Source organism: Petromyzon marinus, chromosome 17 (genome assembly GCF_048934315.1).
Source record: "Petromyzon marinus isolate PM22_M1 ecotype Great Lakes invasive population chromosome 17, UKy_Petmar_22M1.pri1.0, whole genome shotgun sequence".
Lineage (NCBI taxonomy): Eukaryota > Metazoa > Chordata > Hyperoartia > Petromyzontiformes > Petromyzontidae > Petromyzon > Petromyzon marinus.
The window spans coordinates 11,668,532-11,690,876 of record NC_133683.1 but is presented as its reverse complement, the minus strand read 5'-3'; the positions used below and the strand labels follow the sequence as shown (position 1 = coordinate 11,690,876).

The 22,345-nt window shown below is 47.4% G+C and overlaps 1 protein-coding gene across 4 annotated transcripts in view; it reads right to left on the bottom strand.

The window, feature by feature from the left end:
* Window positions 1-1,861: 1,861 nt before the first annotated feature.
* The window catches only part of LOC116943341 (uncharacterized), a 66,945-nt gene continuing 46,461 nt past the window's right edge, over window positions 1,862-22,345 (bottom strand). For all 4 annotated transcript variants that reach the window (XM_032956156.2, XM_032956157.2, XM_076067617.1 and 1 more), the window contains exons 12-19: window positions 20,699-20,845; window positions 19,586-19,645; window positions 15,503-15,623; window positions 10,876-10,968; window positions 10,219-10,270; window positions 6,307-6,456; window positions 5,197-5,278; window positions 1,862-3,759 (exon numbers count right to left, since the gene is read on the bottom strand). In XM_032956156.2, coding sequence (XP_032812047.2) covers window positions 3,724-3,759; window positions 5,197-5,278; window positions 6,307-6,456; window positions 10,219-10,270; window positions 10,876-10,968; window positions 15,503-15,623; window positions 19,586-19,645; window positions 20,699-20,845 — 741 coding nt within the window. In that variant the 3' untranslated portion in view covers window positions 1,862-3,723. The remainder of the gene's footprint in view (window positions 3,760-5,196; window positions 5,279-6,306; window positions 6,457-10,218; window positions 10,271-10,875; window positions 10,969-15,502; window positions 15,624-19,585; window positions 19,646-20,698; window positions 20,846-22,345) is intronic.

Genomic DNA, 22,345 nt, shown 5'->3' with positions numbered 1-22,345 from the left:
TTATCCGAGACAGGCACAGGGGTGGTCGGCGGCCAAGGGGAAGAGGAGACCTAAGGGCAGACATTGGGACACTGTCTGAACTAGGGCAGTATTTATCAAACATTTTTGGTCGGCGGACCACTCGGCCGATGCAAATATTTCCGCGGACTGCCCGACCACCCCCATACCCGGTGACAAAACGCGTTCGCTTCTCTCTTTCAATACCAGTCATACAAAATTATTCATATTGTAGTGAGTCCAACTGAGTCGCAGACATTGTCTTAGGGAGCAACACGTTTTTAAAACTATTTGCACAACATACTCCAGACTATTAACAGAACAAACTCTCGGATGGTGACCACCCAACTAACCACGCTACGGCGGAACTAGACACGGTTCCGCTATCCCGGTCCGGACCACAAGCTGGGTCCCCGACTGCGTGGCTGGAGGCTTCTTCAAGCTTGACGTGGATCTCCTGCCTCTCCAACAGTAAGAACCCCGAGCCCCTCACAGGGACCCTCCCTTACATCGGGCCGGGCTGGGGCTGGCTCCGCCTCTCGCCCCGCCCACCTTCTCGATCTCTCTCGCCCTTGCCCGAAGGCTCTCGAGAGTTCTTCCCGGACCATGTGACCACCCATTGGCCCCCTCCACCGGTGGCCCCCCTCCAGTATCATCCGGTCACGTGTCCCCAGGTCAGCCAGAGCATCATGCCCCCAACGTAACCCCGGCTGGCTGACACTCTCTCGCTCTCTCAACGGGAGCCCGCACCGCACGCTGTGCGTGGTGCTCACCCAAGCCCACACTAGGGCTGGTACTACACCCTGTGTCCGGGGTGTACACAGAACAGGATACATCTCGCCGTGGCCTCGCAGGCCCGGCACCACAGTGACATTCCCAGTCACTACAATATCACCAGAACATAAAACATTTCTATTTAACGCAGCGAAAAGTTTTTTTTCTTTCGGGAGGGGGGGATATGAGGCATTTAGATCCCAGGGTTAGGGTAGTGTAATCAGGTTATTTTAACAATTTTTTAATGAAATATCATAGAATGAATATTAATTAATGTCCAATATAAAACGTATACCCATTGTTCGTATATCCGGATCAATATGCAATTGTATTACAGCCCGCAGACCACCTGGAGGACCGTCGCAGATGACTGGTGGTCCAGGGATCACAGTTTGAGAACCACTGAGCTAGATCAATTATTACTGCCTCAGAATGAAAAGGACATCTCCGTATGAATTTGTTCTGCTAGATCTTGCAAAGTTGACATCCCAGGGCCTACAAGGTTCATGCTTACTAAGGAAAGAGTTCCAGGTTTTATATATTTTTTATAATAGGTGACATTGCCTGAAACGTCACCGATTATATATTTTTCATTTTAAGGCCACAGTGTAATTTCTACAAATGAGTTTTTTTAAAGAGCTACGGATGTTACCGATGATCGAATTCTAAAAATGCCAAAATCAGGCCTAGATACGAAATTGAATCTTATCTTATTGTAATCCGAGCATGTGGCGCCACAGGAAGTGATATCACTTTCACGTATGCGGTTTTCCCGACAAATGTGGGGTGACGTGGCATCGGGTGGAGACACACTACATGATTACAAAATGTAAATGATCTAAAAATCTGATAAGACCTTAAAACTGCGATAAAAAATATATAACCTGAAATTATTTCCTGAGTAAGCATGGACCTTGAAGGCCCGGGGATGTCAACTTTGCAAGATCCAGCAGGACGAATTCATAGAGAGATGTCGTGGCATCAGTGAGTCACGTGATTGACCTCTTGACCTTATTTTCAGCAGAGCAAGTCCATTCCTGCAATGTAAACCAACATGCGACCGACTGTACAAATTCCCACTCTAACATGGTAACATAATAAGCTTTTATTTAAATACCGCATTCGCAAACACAACATAGCCACTGCCGAGAGAGGACCCTAAACGTAACGTTGCTGTAAACGTGAGATTTCGATTGAGCGACGTCTAATTCATCTCCGACGAGTAACATACGCCGCAGGAAGGCATCGAGATACATAGACGTAAATATAACAAAGTGATAGAAATAATGCACGGTGCAACTATAAATATAAAATGCTAGGCCATATTAAAGTAATTTTACATACCGGCCCATTGGATTTTAGCTACAATTGTTTTTGGCTATGTAATACATTTGTAGGCACAGCACTCAGTAGTTTATTTCGGGTTGACAATAGCCTGGGAAAATCAGCGGCAATATTTCATTTGCATAGTTTGCACTTGGCGTCTGTACAATCAACTGTGTTTACATACTTATTCACAATAATCGCAAGTGTTCGACAAGGTGAAATCATGGTGAAACCACCAAATATTCCTCTGTAAAAGAACAAAATCAATGTCACACGGTAACAATAAACGATTTGTGAATTGGGAAAGTGTTACAGTATTATGATAACAATGCAATGTATGTACACATGACCCTACCCTACAGGCTGACCCAATCTCACACGAGTTTGCGAAAAGACATGTTTCTCTTTACACTACTTCCTGCCCTCTATCGCTTGCATCCTTCGCTGAAGGGAGACACAAGCCAAACACAAAGGGGTATTGTTTGACAAATTAGTACCTGTGCTCTCCGTACCAGGCTGTCACACATCAGATTTTAATCTTCGCAAATGATAAGAAAGAATGAAAGTCGTGGTCACGTTACTTTTATGAGTTCTGGAATAGCGCCCTCGAGCGATGTCACTGCGGTAGATTTCCATACCATTAAATACGTCTAGGTCATGACGCACACAGTGCATTGTGGGAGATTGTACGTCAGTTACATGACGATGTATGGTGCAGTGGGAGGTGGTACTACAGTTACATCATAATGCGCGGTGCATTGTGGGAGCAGGTACTAACGCTACATGACGATGTGCGGTGCGCTGTGGGAGGTGGTACTGAGGTAACATCACAATGCATGGTGCATTGTGGGAGGTGGTACTGAGGTAACATCACAATGCATGGTGCATTGTGGGAGGTGGTACCGAGGTAACATCACAATGCATGGTGCATTGTGGGAGGTGGTACCGAGGTAACATCACAATGCATGGTGCATTGTGGGAGGTGGTACTGAGGTAACATCACAATGCATGGTGCATTGTGGGAGGTGGTACCGAGGTAACATCACAATGCATGGTGCATTGTGGGAGCCGGCCCCACAGCGACATCACTGCACCCAGTGCCATGCTGGGAGGTGGCCAAGGTAAACCAATAGAGGTCGGCTTACACTGCACAATGCCAAACTCTTCGCCGCAGGTTTTAATCACGAGTCAGTTAAAATGGGTTTTAAAGGTGAACGTGACATTTTTTTTAAATTAAAATTTGAACTGTCACATCGCTGTGGACCAAAGTTGTGTTTGGTTACAAAAATAAAATAACATGAAATATACTTTTGGGTCGTGTCTCCCTTACACGGAACCCCCCTTTTGGCCAGTGTAACACGGTTTTATTTACGTCGGTAAGGAGAGACACGGGCGGGCAGGATAAACGTACGCAACTAACGAAAATAAAATGATTTGCACGACAAAGAGACTAAAAGTACAAGTGGTCAGGGACGGGTTCTACACGTGGAATTTCACGAGGATTGTTAGCGAGTAAAATCAAAACGCGATATGACCTGTATTGTGGGAGCTGGTGATGATGGACTCGTGTATGTGTGTGTGTGTGTGGGGGGACCCCGGGAATCGTCAAGCCTCGACGGCAACGTCTCATTGGAGTGACATCTTCTTGTGGATTTTTGCTTTCTGTGAGAAACACACAGGTGCAGAGAAAAGAAAAAAATGTGTTAAAAAGCCACATCTCATACTTAAAAAAATTATAAACACGTTCCGTCAATAACAGTGGCTTTAAAATAAAAATAAAGGTGACATTTCGAGCAAAGGCTCTTCTTCACATGTGCTATGAAGAAGGGTCATTGCCTGAAACGTCGTCTAATAAACATTTTTATTGACGCATGTTGCTTGTTTGTTGTGTTTGTGCACCATTGCCAACGCAGCATCACCATAGACATTCAGTGTTTCCACAACATCTATAGGAAAAAAATTAACATTACAAATTCTAAGAGTGAATCATTGAATCAGACTCCGTGCAGAAAATAAATCAACACGACCGAAAGGAGCAGGAAAACACACGCGTACCTGTGGATTATGCAGTCCCTCCATTGTATCTATCCGATTGGAGGGACTGCGTGCCGAGTCAAACTCAGACTGCGATTTGACCTCCTAACCTTTCGATTTTCCGCGGTGTCCCCCAACCGGATTACTGGGCATGCCACCCACAATTAATCGCCAAGATGATTCGACGGGTCGCCACGATTCGGCGCCGCTATTCGACTGAAGGACGGATTCACTTGTCTCATTTTCGCATGCTCGTTTGTATAATTTCTCGTTTTTTCAGTGTCGTTCATGTAGTTTTGCTTACTCCCTCGGTCAAAATGTAACGGAAGCATTTAAAAAATACACCAGTTGCACAAAGCATGAACGTTCACTTCACGAACATGACTTGACGCACACGGGCATAAAAATTGGTTTTAATCAATAACTCAATGGATCGTTGCATCCGTCTTAATTTGCAGCTTTGTGAATCCATGGATGGACGAAGGCCTCCTCCAGATGGCGCCGATCGCAAGGAAGCTTTAGAATATACTTCACCACGGCGGTCAGAGTGGGTTGGTGAAGGGGGATCCGGAACCAGTTTCAGATATCACTCGCAACCGATGCTAACCACGGCTGAGAATCAGATTGAAGTCACTGGATTTATAGTAAATGCGCTACATCTCTATCCCACCCTCCCCTGCCCATGACAAGCAAATTGGGTGACTCAGCCTTGTTATTTACACGGGCAATCTAAAGCAGGCAGCACAGGAACAAGGATCATATTTTAAAACCATCTAAATGCAGCAGAATGGCTCTGATTTTTTGCTTATCCTTGCCACGAATCCTGTGAGCAAACAGATCTAAGATTTTCCATCGATATACACTCCCAAGAGATTCACAGTTAAGCTGAGTTAAGATAAATAAAGAGGTAAATATTTTTTTGAAGAATACCACGGTGGCCTGTGCGAAGCTACAATGATCCGAGGATAATAATAATATAGTAATCACAATTTCAAATGTGCACATACTTCTCCTCCAATCAGACGCAGCGGAGGTATGCAAAGATTTTTAAAAAAATTGCCATACCAGCCCCGAGGACTTTTTCTCTGCGGTGACGGCTTTATTCTCGCCAATTTTCTGCTTCACGCTCTCTTTGGCTTTCCTCAACCTGGACAAGACACACGGACGATGAATCACAAATGCAACAATGGCCTGGGCAGGGGGGGGGGAATTGGACACGGGGAAAGGCGACGATGGCGATGTGTGTTGGGCATCGGCGGCAACTGCCATCGATGACGAGCTCTTGGTTACCATTGGCAACATTGGCATGAAGAGTAGAAGCATCGACATTTGTCGGTGACATGTCAACATTCTCTTGCACGCAGATAGCAGTAAAAAAAAAGTATACTGCATTCTCTGGATTATAAGATGCCTCGGAAGGTAAGAAGCAACCCCAACTTGTGCCCCGTATCAATAAAGTAATATAAATCTCGTAATTAACATAAACAGTCGCCATCCACCACTCGGTGGCAGTGAAGTATCCAAGGCTCGGTGACAGGGTTCATCAGTCACGAAGACAATAACCGCCCGTATAGCCGTAACTTACTTCTGGGGCAAGTGCTTGTGAGCACCTATCAAGGTTGGCACCGCCGCACACGAGGGGGTGGGTGGCCAGCACCGTCGTTTCCCCAGTACCAATGTTTACACACTGCACCAGGTACTCATTAGAGGCTGAGCTGACCTAGGGGTTTGAGTGTTTTTTTATTTTATTGGCAAGTGCCCCGAATCGCGCGATATAAAAGCACATTTTATCACCATACTCTCCGGATGATAAGACTTTCCCCCTCCGCTGTATCTTAAAGCCAAGGTTTGGGGCGGGGGGGGTGCGTCTTATAATCCACAGAATGAATTGTCTTCCAAAAGACGCGCTTTGAGTCAGTTGTTCATGCTCATCTTCCGGACGATGGTCCTGCCGTGAGCGGTTCCAACTCATCTTCCGCAAGACGTCTCTCACCGTGTTAAAGCAGCTAGTACGTAACTATCTTCGGCAAGAACAGTACCGCATTCTCCCGATTAAAAAAAAAAAATCTTTGATAAACGACCCCAAAAGTTAGGGGTGCATCTTACCTTCATGAGCATCTTATAGCCTGGAGAGTACGATAACGCAGCAGGACAGGGACGGGCAGAGTGACTTACAGCTCGGTGGCGATCACTTTATTCTCCTTCTTCCAGTTTTCCTTGAAATCCGAGCAGAACTCGAGCCACACGGAGAAGAAATGCGAGGGGGTCACCTCCTTCTCCCCCGACTTCGGCTTGAAGCAAAAAAAGGCGGCCGTGTCCAGGAAGCTGCCACGCATGAGAGGACACCCGCAGCAGACGACTCAATAACTCAACTAATTTGTATTTTACCAGGTAAGGCCCACTGAGCTGTATAGCTCTTTTTTCAGAAGTGACCTGGCCACAAATCATAGCCCAGCAAAGTTGCTTATCGTGTGGCAATTTATAGCGGCCAAATACTCTAAACCGCATGATCCTAAACGTGGAGGGAAAAACCCGGAGGGCGACAAAACCACGGGGAGAACACGCAAACTCCAAATATACAGGTGTCAGGGTCCGGATTGAACCTACGACCTTCTGTACAGTGAGGGAAAAGAGTATTTGATCCCCTGCTGATTTTGTACGTTTGCCCACTGACAAATAAATGATCCGTCTATAATTTTAATGGTAGGTTTATTTGAATAGTGAGAGACAGAATAACAACAAAAACATCCAGAAAAACGCATGTCAAAAATATTCTGAATTTGCATTTTAATGAGGGAAATAAGTATTTGACCCCTCTGCAAAACATGACTTAGTACTTGGTGGCAAAAACCCTTGTTGGCAATCACAGAGGTCAGACGTTTCTTGTAGTTGGCCACCAGGTTTGCACACATCTCAGGAGGGATGTTGTCCCACTCCTCTTTGCAGATCTTCTCCAAGTCATTAAGGTTTCGAGGCTGACGTTTGGCAACTCGAACCTTCAGCTCCCTCCACAGATTTTCTATGGGATTAAGGTCTGGGTACTGGCTAGGCCACTCCAGGACCTTAATGTGCTTCTTCTTGAGCTACTCCTTTGTTGCCTTGGCCGTGTGTTTTGGGTCATTGTCATGCTGGAATAACCATCCACGGACCCATTTTCAATGCCCTGGCTGAGGGAAGGAGGTTCTCACCCAAGATTTGACGGTACATGGCCCGTCCATCGTCCCTTTGATGCGGTGAAGTTGTCCTGTCCCCTTAGCAGAAAAACACCCCCAAAGCATGTTTCCACCTCATATGCAGCATTCCTCCTCGTCCAAACACGGCGAGTTGAGTTGATGCCAAAGAGCTCCATTTTGGTCTCATCTGACCACAACACTTTTGCCCAGTTGTCCTCTGAATCATTCAGATGTTCATTGGCAAACTTCAGACGGGCATGTATATGTGCTTTCTTGAGCAGGGGGACCTTGCGGGCACTGCAGGATTTCAGTCCTTTACGGCGTAGTGTGTTACCAATTGTTTTCTTGGTGACTATGGTCCCAGCTGCCTTGAGATCATTGACAAGATCCTCCCGTGTAGTTCTGGGCTGATTCCTCACCGTTCTCATGATCATTGCAAGTCCACGAGGTGAGATCTTGCATGGAGCCCCAGGCCGAGGGAGATTGACAGTTCTTTTGTGTTTCTTCCATTTGCGAATAATCGCACCAACTGCTGTCACCTTCTCACCAAGCTGCTTGGCAATGGTCTTGTAGCCCATTCCAGCCTTGTGTAGGTCTACAATCTTGTCCCTGACATCCTTGGAGAGCTCTTTGGTCTTGGCCATGGTGGAGAGTTTGGAATCTGATTGATTGCTTCTGTGGACAGGTGTCTTTTATACAGGTAACAAGCTGAGATTAGGAGCACTCCCTTTAAGAGTGTGCTCCTAATCTCAGCTCGTTACCTGCATAAAAGACACCTGGGAGCCGGAAATCTTTCTGATTGAGAGGGGGTCAAATACTTATTTCCCTCATTAAAATGCAAATCAATTTATAACATTTTTGACATGCGTTTTTCTGGATTTTGCTCTTGTTATTCTGTCTCTCACTGTTCAAATAAACCTACCATTAAAATTATAGACTGATCATTTCTTTGTCAGTGGGCAAACGTACAAAATCAGCAGGGGATCAAATACTTTTTTCCCTCACTGTATATCAGGCAAGGGAGTTAACATCTCGCCACTGCAGTGCCCACAACGTCCAGATGGTGCGGTGTCCGCACGGCGCGCAGTAGGCCAAACGAAAGTATTGCCTGGTAATCATGTACACACACACACACACAGCCCATTTTGTGAATCCACTGCTGGATGAGGGCATTCCCACCTCCGTTAGTTGTTGGGCTTACTTGACTAAACTTTACTTTTCCATTCCTATCACTGTGTTTTTGATGAAGACAAGGACGTATAGATGCAGGAGCAAAAAAGTACAATACAACGGATTGTGCCACAACTGCCCACTGCTGGCCACAACTTCGCCCCGAAGTCTACAACACCTGGTTGTGCATGGCGGTCACCAACGCAAGCATTTATCCAGGCTTGGCTGCCGAGGTCTGATGAGATCGGCAGCACTGCGGGGCGATTTTGTCGCAGGCTGAGAATAATACCCATGCTACATTCTATCAGTCATCAGGTTAATATATGTATGTATAAGAGCGTATGTATGTTTTAGAGATAGAAGTGTTTAAGAGTTGGAGACCGCACTCCCGCGCAGCAGCAACATTAAATAATTTGTTCAACACAGAATCATTACATGCATGTTAAACTTCTTCCGCATCGCATGTTGCCAACCATGCTGATCAGAGGTGCGGGGAAAAACAACAGACTAAACACAAAAAGCAGTTCTCAAAAAATGAGTTTTCAATCCAGATTTAAAAGTACTACCCTGCTCAAGTGACTAATTGCTCATCTCCTACGATGATAATTTCGACTTGTAACGCACCGCTGCCGATGCACAGTATTCGCTCGCTCTCATAGACAGAAGACGACTCGGAAGTGCAGGGAGAAACCAGTCACGCGATAAGCTTGCGCCAACATTTGCCGAAGCTCTGTAGTCCTCTATATATTAAGGTGTTAACGGCCAATTCATGAGCGTTTACGTGGGAGAATATCGGAGCACCTGGAGAAAACCACAAGAGTAAGGGGAAAACACGACCTCATAGACAGAAAAGGTGTAGTTCACATTTGTAGTGACTGTGCTTGTCACTATGGTGCCGGGGCTTACGAAGCCATGGCGGGTAATGTGGTGTCATTGTGGGCAGCCCGGGTTACGGGATGTAGTACCAGCCCTAGCGGGCTTGGGTGAGCGCTGGTTAGCGCGAAGGCACCGCAAGCAGTGTGCGGTGCGGGCTCCCGGTGAGGGAGCGAGAGCGAGCGAGAGGTAGCGTCAGGCAGCCAGGGTTACGTTGGGGCATGATACGCTGGTTGACCTGCTGACACGTGACCAGATGATATTGGAGGGGGGCCAAAGGTGGACGGGGGCCCCGGGGTGGTCACGTGGTCCAAAGGAGCTCTCGGGAACCTTCGAGAAGGAGCTCGAGGGACCTGGAAGGTGGGCGGAGTGAAGGGCGGAGTGAAGGGCGGAGCCAGCCCCAGCCCGGGGGCATATAACGGGGGCCCCGTGAAGAGCACGGGGTTCTTCGTGTGCCGGTGTTACGAAGATCCACGTCGGGGAGAAGAAGCCTCTAGCCACACGGTCCGGGACCCAGCTTGTGGTCCGAACCGGGATAGCGAACCGTGTCTAGTTCTGCCGTAGCGTGGTTAGATGGGCATCCGAGACCCGAGTGTAGATTGTGTTATGTTACGTACCGTTGTGTAAATAAATAGTGTTGCTCCTAAGATAACGTCTGCGACTCAGTTGGACTACAAATTTACTTTACTGCACTCTCCTGGCGATGACACCTCCTCGACACCCACGGGAAGGGAGTTTCGCAACATCTGTGCGATCCAACAACCCTGGGTGCCCTCCACACACAGGGCTAGATTACAGGCGAGCATAGTTACCACCACCGCCGCCAGGCTCTGCTGCCCATAGCCAGTGGCGGTTTCCAGCAGGGACACACCTTGCCTGCGTCTCCTGTAGACACTTCTCTTCAACTTCACGGTCAATATTTGCTGCAAACGACAAATGAAAAGCAATCGTTTACAAAGTAAACTCTCTCATTTCAAGCAAACTTAAAGTCCCGAAAAAAATGCATCACGTTGAGATGGTATTGCTACGTCACCTGATTTATAACTGGATGTTTCGCAGCTTCCGCTTAAAATGATAATAATAATAATGCCATTGATGTATCCAGGACACTCTTAAAGAATTTCACGACTAACTTTAAAGAGTCCTGCATTGGGATGGTTGGCCGATTTAATTTTAAGGAGTGTTTTGCATGGGGGAGGAAGTAAAAGGCCATGAGGGAGGAGGGCGTGTGGCACAGTTTGGCGACAGCTATCATAGAGTGTGGTCGTGTCGCTACACATCTCTGCGGCGAGTACAATGTCTTTAAAAACAACGGCGCTACGCCTCTCCGAGTAAAATTAACGTGAACCGCTTGCGCGTTCGGAGATTCACCGGTGAATGGGACACCCACACTGTAGCTTGCAAACGTCTCGGAACGGGAGAAGGGTTAATTAACTTAAAGGACGAATCGTCCTTGCTCTACTCTTCCAATGAAGGAGACCGCGGGGAACTTTGCCTGGTGAGGTAACAGGAGCGAGCAGGACCTCACCTTGGTGCGTGAAGGCTTCCATGTGGGATTTGAAAGGCTCAATGTGTTCACTCTTCGACAGCTTATAGACCTTCTTCATCTCCAACTCGCAGGCTTTCAATGGTGGAAAGAAAAGATCTATTGCTTTAATAAGGCATCTCTCAAAATCATTGCAATACCATAAAGCCGCTTGGAAATATAAACAAACATTGAACAATGATTTAAAGCTTTCGTGACTGCAGGGATTCATATTCTTGGTTCTTTCGGTAAAGTCACGTAGAAGGGAAACAATAAAATAATAAAAATATAAAACAATAAATATCTCACGACGTTTCAACGTAAAAAAACCGCCACTTTTTCAAATTTTCTTGTTGTGGTTTTCACACCTGATGATGATTGCTTGTGTTGCAGTCGAAACGTCGTGAGAATTGTATTGTTTTATATATTTTTTTATTATTTTATTGTTTCCCTTCTACGTGACTTTACCGAAAGAACCAAGAATATAAACATTGAACATTCGAAGAAAATGAGGGCCATGCACATGGACATGCTTATAGAATAGTTTTCTCTCTCGAAAGAAAATCACATGACCATAAATAAAAATCCCTCTTTTATTTCTATTATTTTATCGGTGCCATGTCATGAAAAGAAGCACCCATTTGGAAGTCGCACAGAGTACACAGTTCATGAGACTGACAGAGAACACCCCATAGAAGAAGATATAATAGAACTAATTCTTAGATGCCTTCTAATGACCTCTCACAAGGGAGCACCGCACACACTACACAAAGAACACGTTCATCACATCGCAGTCAAACTGATTATTTTAATTCTCAGAGCTGGAATGTTGCCAAGTTTGCATCACTTGCGACTGGGGCGAGACTGTCAACTCACTACACTCGAAAAACCGGTTTAAATCGCAGACAGATGAATCCTGGATTCGAACCCACGCTCTCAAGAGCGGAGGGGGGGGGACTCGGAATCCTGAGCCACACCACCCAAATTGACACCCGCACTGGAACGCGGACTCCGTGAGACTGAAATATACGGAATCAAAAGGGGGCCACCAATTACTGCACAGAAAAAACCCGTCAAATTCAGATTTGGTGCTGCAATTAAGTTGGTAAAATTCCAGGTGGGAAATTCTTAATACACATTTTTCAGTTTGACTGTCACGTGATGAACATTAAGCGGTCGAGCAGCAGGTGGCAATGTGGTGCCACCCTGGAGTGTAGACCAGAGGTCACTTAAAGAATCTCAGATGGTGCTCTGTAATATCTGCTTCTGTAATCTGTTCTCAAACACATGGGGTAAATGGGGGGTGGAAGTTGCACTGCTCTGACTGGATTATAATATTTATTTTACGTACAGTGAGGGAAAAAAGTATTTGATCCCCTGCTGATTTTGTACGTTTGCCCACTGACAAAGAAATGATCAGTCTATAATTTTAATGGTAGGTTTATTTCTGATTCTGATTCTGATTTGAACAGTGAGGGACAGAATAACAACAACAAAATCCAGAAAAACGCATGTCAAAATGTTATAAATTGATTTGCATTTTAATGAGGGAAATAAGTATTTGACCCCTCTGCAATACATGACTTAGTACTTGGTGGCAAAAGCCTTGTTGGCAATCACAGAGGTCAGACGTTTCTTGTAGTTGGCCACCAGGTTTGCACACATCTCAGGAGGGATTTTGTCCCACTTCTATTTGCAGATCTTCTTCAAGTCATTAAGGTTTCGAGGCTGACGTTTGGCAACTCGAACCTTCAGCTCGCTCCAAAGATTTTCTATGGGATTAAGGTCTGAAGACTTGCTAGGCCACTCTAGGACCTTAATGTGCTTCTTCTTGAGCCACTCCTTTGTTGCCTTGGCCGTGTGTTTTGGGTAATTGTAATGCTGTAATACCCATCCACGACCCATTTTCAATGCCCTGGCTGAGGGAAGGAGGTCCTCACCCAAGATTTGATGGTACATGGCCCCGTCCATCGTCCCTTTGACCTGGTGAAGTTGTCCTGTCCCCTTAGCAGAAAAACACCCCCAAAAACACGGCGAGTTGAGTTGATGCCAAAGAGCTCCATTTTGGTCTCATCTGACCACAACACTTTCACCCAGTTGTCCTCTGAATCATTCAGATGTTCATTGGTAAACATCAGACGGGCATGTATATGTGCTTTCTTGAGCAGGGGGACCTTGCAGGCGCTGCAGGATTTCAGTCCTTCACGGCGTAGTGTGTTACCAATTGTTTTCTTGGTGACTATGGTCCCAGCTGCCTTGAGATCATTGACAAGATCTCCCCGTGTAGTTCTGGGCTGATTCCTCACCGTTCTCATGATCATTGCAACTCCACGAGGTGACATCTTGCATGGAGCCCCAGGCCGAGGGAGATTGACAGTTCTTGTGTTTCTTCCATTTGCGAATAATCGCACCAATTGTTGTCACCTTCTCACCAAGCTGCTTGGCAATGGTTTTGTAGCCCATTCCAGCCTTGTGTAGGTCTACAATCTTGTCCCTGACATCCTTGGAGAGCTCTTTGGTCTTGGCCATGGTGGGGAGTTTGAAATCTGATTGATTGCTTCTGTGGACATGTGTCTTTTATACAGGTAACAAGCTGAGATTAGGAGCACTCCCTTTAAGAGTGTGCTCCTAATCTCAGCTTGTTACCTGTATAAAAGACACCTGGGAGCCAGAAATCTTTCTGATTGAGAGGGGGTCAAATACTTATATCCCTCATTAAAATGCAAATCAATTTATAACATTTTTGACATGCGTTTTTCTGGATTTTGTCTCTCACTGTTCAAATAAACCTACTATTAAATTATAGACTGATCATTTCTTTGTCAGTGGGCAAACGTACAAAATCAGCAGGGGATCAAATACTTTTTTCCCTCACTGTAGTGTCATTATTGCAAATTGCATCTCAAAAACCGCTGAACATTTGCAATCCACACTAACGTCATCAAAGATGGTGCTAGAACACCACAGAGACACAACGCGAACACGATCAAGTGTAGAGAAGTGTACACAACACGAACTAGAGAGAACACCACAGAGACACAACGCGAACACGATCAAGTGTAGAGAAGTGTACAAAACACGAACCAGTGAGAACACCACAGAGCCACAACGCGAACACGATCAAGTGTAGAGAAGTGAACACAACACGAACCAGGTGAGGTAACAGTAAACACTTAATCTCCTTCATCATGGGACCTCCCTTGCCAGTATCAAAATATAAGAACAGGTTTTACATTTTCTGGAAACAAAACATGTGTTAAGATGTTAAAACACAAAAACTGAAACCTTTTGCAAGTGTAACGCCATGAACACACGGTGTACTTAGCTGCACTAGCGGACATACGTCAGTAGGGGGGAATATTCCAGGATCCCCTGGAACACTCTGGAAGGGAGGCGTGGCCAGGGGCATGGGGACCCTAGGAGGGGTATAAAAGCCGGTCCCCTGAAAGAGTTCGGCAGTCATTCTCAAGGCGAAGACAGAAGACTGGGCTTAGAATAGGACCCTGGGACCACCAGACCTGCTGTCCTTCTAAGCGCTGGCACTGAGGTGGGACAGTGGTAGGACCCTGGGACCACCAGACCCGCTGTCCTTCTAAGGGCCGGCACTGAGGTGGGGTAGCGGTCGGACCCTGGGTACCCCCAGACCCGATGTCCTTGTAAGGGCCGGGACTGAGTGGGCCAGTGTTCGGGACCCAAAGACCTTGGCTGAGTCGGGTCAGAGTAGCCTCCCCTAGGGCCCCAAGCCGGAGGGCTGAGTGTAGAGTGGGTCCCAATGTTAGGAGGCAGAGGCACTATAGCCCGGAGGCCATACCTCCCCAGGTAGCGGGTGTAAGGGGCCATTGCCCTTCATAGTAGGGATCTTGCGTTGAGTTTATTTGTTAAATAAACTGTTGTCTCAAGTACCGGCTCTCCATCATCTTTGGGCTCACGACACAAGGAATCATGTCTGCATTCACCAAATTGTTTGCATGTTCACCACAAGTATATGTGGTTAATGCAGACATTATTCCTTGCAAAAAGTTACAGTTTGGTGTTTTAATATCTTAACACCTGTGTTATTTCCAGAAAGGGTAAAACCTATTCTCATACTTAACAATTACTGGATGCTTTTCGATAAAACGGCACTCTCACGTTTGTAACAATGGGATTGTAAAAACAAGAAATGCAGGTTCTGGTCTTCAGCTTGTAGTTTCAAATTTTATTCTACTATGGATCTTATTAATTGGAGATCAGTTTGACAGTTTTAGGAGAGCATATGTAGGTATTTGGTGAGGCCAGCCGATGCTAATAATACAGAAAAGCTAAATACGTTTGTGAATAACACTGTGGGCATAAAATAAAAACATATATATGAGGCAACGTTTCAGGCTATTGCCCTTCTTCATAGCACAGTGTTATTGATGAATGTGTTAAGTTTTCGGGATTTATAAAGTCACAGGGGGACTATGCTATGAAGGACGGTCATTGCTCAAAATGTCACCTATTATATATTTTTTTTGCAAGGACACAGTGTCATTGACAAATGCGTTTGAGTTTTTTTTTCTTTCATAAATTGTTCTTGTGGACTCCTGCCAACGCAAGTTAAGTGCTAAAAGAAAAACGCTGAAACAAAGACAACTGGTCCCGTTACCTTTAAGATCCTTTCTGAGCTCGCGCATATCCCTCTGAATGTCCTCAAACTTGACCTGGGCAGCCTGGAGCAGCTCCTGTGGCTCTGGCAGTGGGAATATGCTCCGCTCTGTCCCAGCGTCCTGCCCAGGGACAACAGCAGTAGCATCATCATCATCATCACGGTCCATGGGCAGATAGCCCGGTAAGTGTCTGCTGCACATTTCATCAAATGATTCCACTTTCCTCTGTCCTGTGCCAATATGCTCAAGTAGTGCCACATCTTTCCGGCACCAATCTCTTATGATGTCATCGTCAAGCCATTCTCTGTTAGGTTTTCCTCTCTTTCCGGTTCCTTCCATTTTTTCCAAACAACAACAACAACACACTTTAAAATGTTGCTGTTGTTGTCCACCCCACATGTGTCCAAATCGTGCCGGTTTCCTTCTCATCATTGCCTGCATCAGGTCTTCTTCTAAGTGCAACCTTTTTCTGATTTCTACATTGGTCACTCTCTTTTTATCCAGGCTTGGAACTGGCTCTGATATCCACTGGATTGTAGACCCCCACGAACAACAGCCAGGGCCTAAAAAAAGCAACGTTGTGCGAAATCATCTGTCAAGCATCTTTGCCCTGTTGCTAGAGTTGGCTAATTCGTGAGCCGGCATAAAAGCAGTTTTAACGGATACTTTGTAAAATAATGAAGATAGTGAGGCAAATAATTTGTACAAATCCATAATTTTTTGGGTTAAATCGCCTAAATATGAATGTGTCGTTAAATGCAATGTCTGCCCTCATAGGAGTGAAATCGTGAATCGGAACGTAAATACGAGCTTGACCGTGTTACGAAGTGGTAGGCTTCAATGTGGCCGTGGGCTAAATAAAACGAAGCCACGTGGGTCATATGAAACGAAGCCACGTGGACCGTATCTAGCCTGGAGTGGGGCCAGGGGCGGAGCCAGGGGGGTGACAGGGAAGACAATTGTCATCCCCGAAAGAAAAAAAAAATCGAAAATCTGAAACATTCTGCGTAGAAGTGTACGACACTCGGTCTGGCGGACTCCGTGCAACTGCATTGTCAGAGTGTGTCAACAACCGATGGCGTGGGGTATAGCCGATTTCTTAGCGCGGCGTCCTCGGCCTGCTCCTGAAGCGCAAGACGAGCCTGCCCTTCGGCGGAGGCGTGATCGTTCGCCTTCGCCTTCGCCGCCGCCGGATGAACAACGGATTTCGCCACAGTCCGATGAGCAAGAGCGGCAGCTGCGGTCTGTTCGCGCTCTGGATCGCGACCCCCGCCACGAGGCTACCGATGGCGGCGATGGCGGAGTCGGACGCCGAAGTATTGCGCTACGCGTATCTGCAAGCGAGACGGTTCGTACCGCCTCCGGCTCCACAACCTGGCCTGACCGGGACGTTGAAATACCGTCCAAGTTCGCTGGCGGCGCTGCCCGCTGCCCGACGGCGTCTTTGTTTGTTCATCTTCGACTGGCTCGAGTGCTCGTTCATCAGCGAGCATGTTTACTGCTTCTATTGCTACCTCTTCCCGCCGTCGTCAAGCGCAGATAACGTTGCGTCGGCATTCATCTACTCCCCCGGCTTCTCAACCTGGAATGAGATCGGTGGCAAGAAATGCAGCCTACTCAAGCATCAGGGTGGGCACAAGTCGGCACACAACATCGCCGTGAAGAAGGCCAGGGACCTTCTCAACGCCCAGCAGCACGTCATCACGGGCCACGCTCGGCTGGCCCGACAGAATGCCAAAACTATTGACGGAAACCGCAAGCGCCTGGACGCCTCCGTCGACGTCATGCGCGTCTGCGTGAACCGGGGCATTGCGATGACGGGGACACGACGAGTCGCCTGGCTCTCTTGACCGGGGCAATTGTCTGGAGATTCTCAACATGTTACGCAAGTGCGACGCACTGCTTGCGGCCATCACCTGGGAGAACGCGCCGCAGAATGCGACCATGACCAGCCCCGACGTTCAGAAGGACCTGATCCATGCTCACGCTCAACTGGTGCGCCGGCGCCTCGACGCCGAGATTGGCGACGTGTCCTATTGCATCGTGGCGGACGAGTCGCGTGACGTCAGCAAGAAGGAGCAGCTGAATTTCGATTTAAAGCTCTCGTGACTGCAAGGATTCATCTTCTTTGGTTCTTTCGGTAAAGTCACGTAGAATGAGAATAAAATAATAAATTGATCAAATAAAATAACACAATAATATTCTCACGACGTTTCGGCCACAACACAAGCGGCCTTCACCTGATGAAGGCCGCTTGGAGGACAGCGCTGTCCTCCAGACAGTCTCGTCCCTTCACCTGATGAAGGCCGCTTGTGTTGTGGCCGAAACGTCGTGAGAATATTATTGTGTTATCTTATTTTATCAATTTATTATTTTATTCTCATTCTACGTGACTTTAACGAAAGAACCAAAGAAGAAGGAGCAGCTGGACGTCGTCAACCGCTTTGTCGAGGTCAGTACGGGCATCCTGCGCGAGCGACTCGTCGGCATTCAGCACGTGTCGGACACGTGTACGCCCACCCTCTGCAGCGCCATTGTCAACCCGCTCTCGGGTCGCCAGCACCCTATTGAGACCTGCCGCGGCCAAGGATACGATGGCGCGTCGAGCACGAGCGGTGAGATCGCTGGCTTGCAGACCTTGATCAAGGCCATGAACGACATGGCCTACTACACACGCATTGCTGGGCGCATAGGATGCAGCTCGCTCTCGTCGCTGCCTGCACAAATGGCGTCGCCGACATTGCCGCGTTCTTTGACCTCGTCCAGGACATAACCCGCACTGCCACCGGCTCGCGCAAGCGCAACGACCAACCGCTCGCCGAGCACAAGAAGCTCGTGGACGACCTGGTCGACGAGCTGGCGGTCTCCACCGGCCGCGGTCAGAATCAGGAGACGGCGTTGTCGGCGGCGGGCAACACGAGGTGGTCGTCGTCTTTCTGGCGCTCGCTGCACCGCCTGATTGAGATGTTCAACGCGACTGCCGTCGTCATCCAGAACGTGGAAGAGGACGGCGCGCCAAGGCAGAGCAACGGGCCGAAGCTCATCGCCTTCTCAACGACATGTTCTCGTTCAAGTTCGCGTTCTGCCTCCACCTGACGGAGGAGCGCTTGCTTAAGATCACGAACGATTTGCACGTGGCGCTGCAGAAAGAGGACCAGGACGTTGTCAATGCGATGCGGCTTGTCGATTGCGCCACTGAGTCGCTGAAGGAGCTGTGCGAGAACGGCTACGACGATCTGCTCAAGGACGTCAACGCCTTCTGCGACGTCAACGAGGTACCCGTCGCCGACATGAACTACACCCGCCCTGGACGTCCTCGGCGCTGCACCTACGTCATCACCAACGACCACGTGTTTCATATCGACCTCTTTAACGCCTCGATCGACAAGATGCTGGTCGAGCTCGATCTGCGTTTCGGCGTGGAGTCGATGAAGATGTTGCGGCTGGCGGTCCATTTATCGCCCCGCGATCGATTTGAGTCGTTCAACGTCAGCAAGATCCTGGAGCTGGCCTGTGATTTTTACAAGCGCGATTTTCCCGATCTCGACATGCTTCTCCTCGAGCAGCAGCTGCTCCACTTCGACCAGGAAATCCGGCGAGATGAAGAGCTGAAGAATGTGAACACGCTGTCCATCAACCTGGCGACAAGTGGCGGCGGAGATTCCGGCTTTCACCTGGTCTACCGCCTGGTGCGCCTCGTGTTGACCCCACCGGTGGCCGCCGCCACAGCCGAGCGCATCTTTAGCGCGATGAAGCACATTAAGACCCGATTGCGTACAACCATGGGCACCGAGTACTTTACTGACGCGATGCTCCTGTTCGTCGAAAACGACGTTGCAAAAGGCGTCACACCAACGACGAAATCATGGAGCCGTTCCAGTCGATGCGCCCGCGCCGCAATCATATCGTCTGAACTTTAGTTCAACAGCCTGACTCTCTAATCATTCTTGAAATTAAAATTTGTTGAATGTCACCCCGGGCTGAAAATCCTGGCTCCGCCCCTGAGTGGGGCCATAGGTTTTTCCCTAGCCATTTTAAAAGTGTGTAGCCATCTTGAAACCCGCTGCGTAAGACTCACACACCTCGTCGAAGTTCTGCAGGTAATAAGCCACGATGTAGTTGACTAGACTAATGCGATTGTCCTGAGGGAGAAAACACAAACACAATATCAGGGCACGTACAGCTATCACTTTTAAAGCTGTTCTTTTGTAAAACCTTCATAAAGGCCAGGCCTTGCAACTTGCTTGCTCACACCACTGCTGATGGAAGGGCCTGCTCTTCCATGCTGGCCAGACATGGAAAAGTTGGGAGTACCCACACTTTACCCCACCACAAGTGACCAGCCGATCAACTGTGGTACAAATATTTATTACTCTTCGATGGACAGAGATGGGGAGGATTTAAAAAAACAAAACTTGCATCATCGTTTGATGATCTCGGTATTGCAGTGTGCTGCTAACCATTGTACCGAGCAACATAATTATTCAATTAAAATTCTACTCATTGTTTTCCAAATTTTACTTCATATGTATATATCCGAGGAGCCTTTTCAAACCAATCCATGGTCACGTGTTTCTGCGCCTATTATTTTAAGTAAACGGCAATATTTTTAATCAAGACATTTTGTACAAGTCAATCCACTGCTTGATGAGCGCATCCTCACAAGAAGTTCTACATACATAACCGTGTGGGTCGTCGGGGGGGGGGGGGCTATTTGGTCATACAGTACTCCACCACGCCAGTAAGTGTGGGTTGGTGAAGGCAGGGAGCATCGACTTTAGACACTAGTGCAGTAAAACAATGGACTTTGCTGCACGATCGTCTCTTGTCCACCATGTCGCCCCACAAAGATCCCCTGTATCACCTTAACAGACTGTTGGGGGCAGGTGTTGTTCGCGAGCACCTACGAAGGCCGGCACAGCACATGAGGGGGTGGGCGGCCAGCACAATGCCCGGCCGCCTTTGTCTCCCCGGTGCTGATGTTTACACGCCGCACCAGGTGCTCATTTGCGGCTGAGTCGACCTAGGGGAGCCTCAAGAGCCGGTTCAAATAATTGTTACTGCTGTTAGTGGCTGCGAGCGGGAATCGAACTCGGGTCGTCGGGTTCATGGCGCAGCGCGCTAACCGCTACACGACCGCACAGAAGCCTAAAAACACCCTGCGCTATGTGGGCCGAAAATGTGCGCGGACATACGTTGCTCTTCACGTCGCGGAGTTTGGGTAAAATTTCCAGCGCAAATCCGTCGGCCTGGCCGCGGGTCCTGTTGCCGCCGTTCATGTAATTCCCGAAGGTAAGAATGAGGCTCAGCACTTTGTGGACTCCGGCGCTGGTCTTCAGCAGCTGTGCGAGACAATACCAGCGGGTTAAACATCCCGCAGCGTTGCGTCAAAACACATCCATAGTGGCATGAAACGCCGCAGTGCCGATTCGGAGTAGCGAGTCGATACAACAACGGTTTAGTTTTTTTTATCTCGATTGTATGGCCCCATTTGTATTCTTTCCTTCGTCCTGTTTGTAAAGTTGTTTCTTAAATTAGCCTAATTTGAACTTCATTGTAAGTGGAACACACGTCCCCCAAGACTGAAAGGACATTTTCACAATTCTGGAAACTGCCTGACGATTCTGCTTCTATCATCAAAACGTTGCGCACCCAATTGTTTAATATCATGTGGATAACTCTTCAATACCGCACCAGTGCTGCTGAAGCAGTAATAACTTGGCACATTTGTTCACGTGACAACTTTATGAATTGGCCGCATCGGGTGGCGGAGGGTTTACGACACACATTTTACTCACGCGATCGGACCCAAAAATCACTTACGAATCATGAACTTTACCATATCGTTTGTATAAGGAGCAAGTGATCGATTCTTACTCGCACGATGGAATGCACGTATCGTGAGAGTGACAATCCATTTTAGCCAATATATTGATGCGTCGCTAAATGCCAATCAAATATCCGCAAAATCAACGTAAATCGTAGGTTTCTGGAGCAAATACAGTGGACCAGTCACAAAATGACGTCACAAAACAATTCACGGACTAAAAATTTTGCTTATTATGGTTGTCTTCTATTTGGTGCCACTTTAGTATCACGAAATTAAAACTCTCCATGCTGCATCTTGTATCCAAAACTAGTTTTCCACGTCACACTTTCAGTTCAAAATAGTATTCATTTCATTTTAAATCGCACCTATAGCTCTCAGATGTGCTCTGGTGTTGCACCGCGTGCCGTTTGGCATACTCGCCGACGTTACGCTCGTATGTATGCATGTACGTTTGAACTTATTTTGCACCGTACGAAGCCAACCCTGCTCGTCGGAGGTGCTGGGAGCTTCTTTCATGAATGAGGAGCGAAACGTCGGACGCCGTCACGAACAAACCTCACTGTACAACCCGAAAACGCATCGGACAGCTGCACAATTACAACCGCGAAAACCTACGCAGCCAAATACGATGTCGTCTAAAACTTACAACATCTGCATAGACCAGGCAGATACATTCTCAAAACCTTAAACAGAAAGCACACCTATAATAACAAACTTTAGAAACATGTCTTTAAATGTTATAGCTCAGGGACAATGCAACTGTTCTAAGTTTCCAGGAGTGTGCAAACTGTAGGGAAATGAACCCTAATGCATGTTGAAATAAATATTTAAAATGTTGACAAATTACTCTATCAGAGAAGGAAAAGCGGCACTGTATGAATGCTTTTACAAACACAAATCATGTTTGAACGATCCTTCTGCAGATAAACGTGTTAACAGCTTCGCAAACAGTTACCCATGAACCTTGAAGGATCTTGCTTCTGACACAGGATCCACATCAAACGGAGGCTTG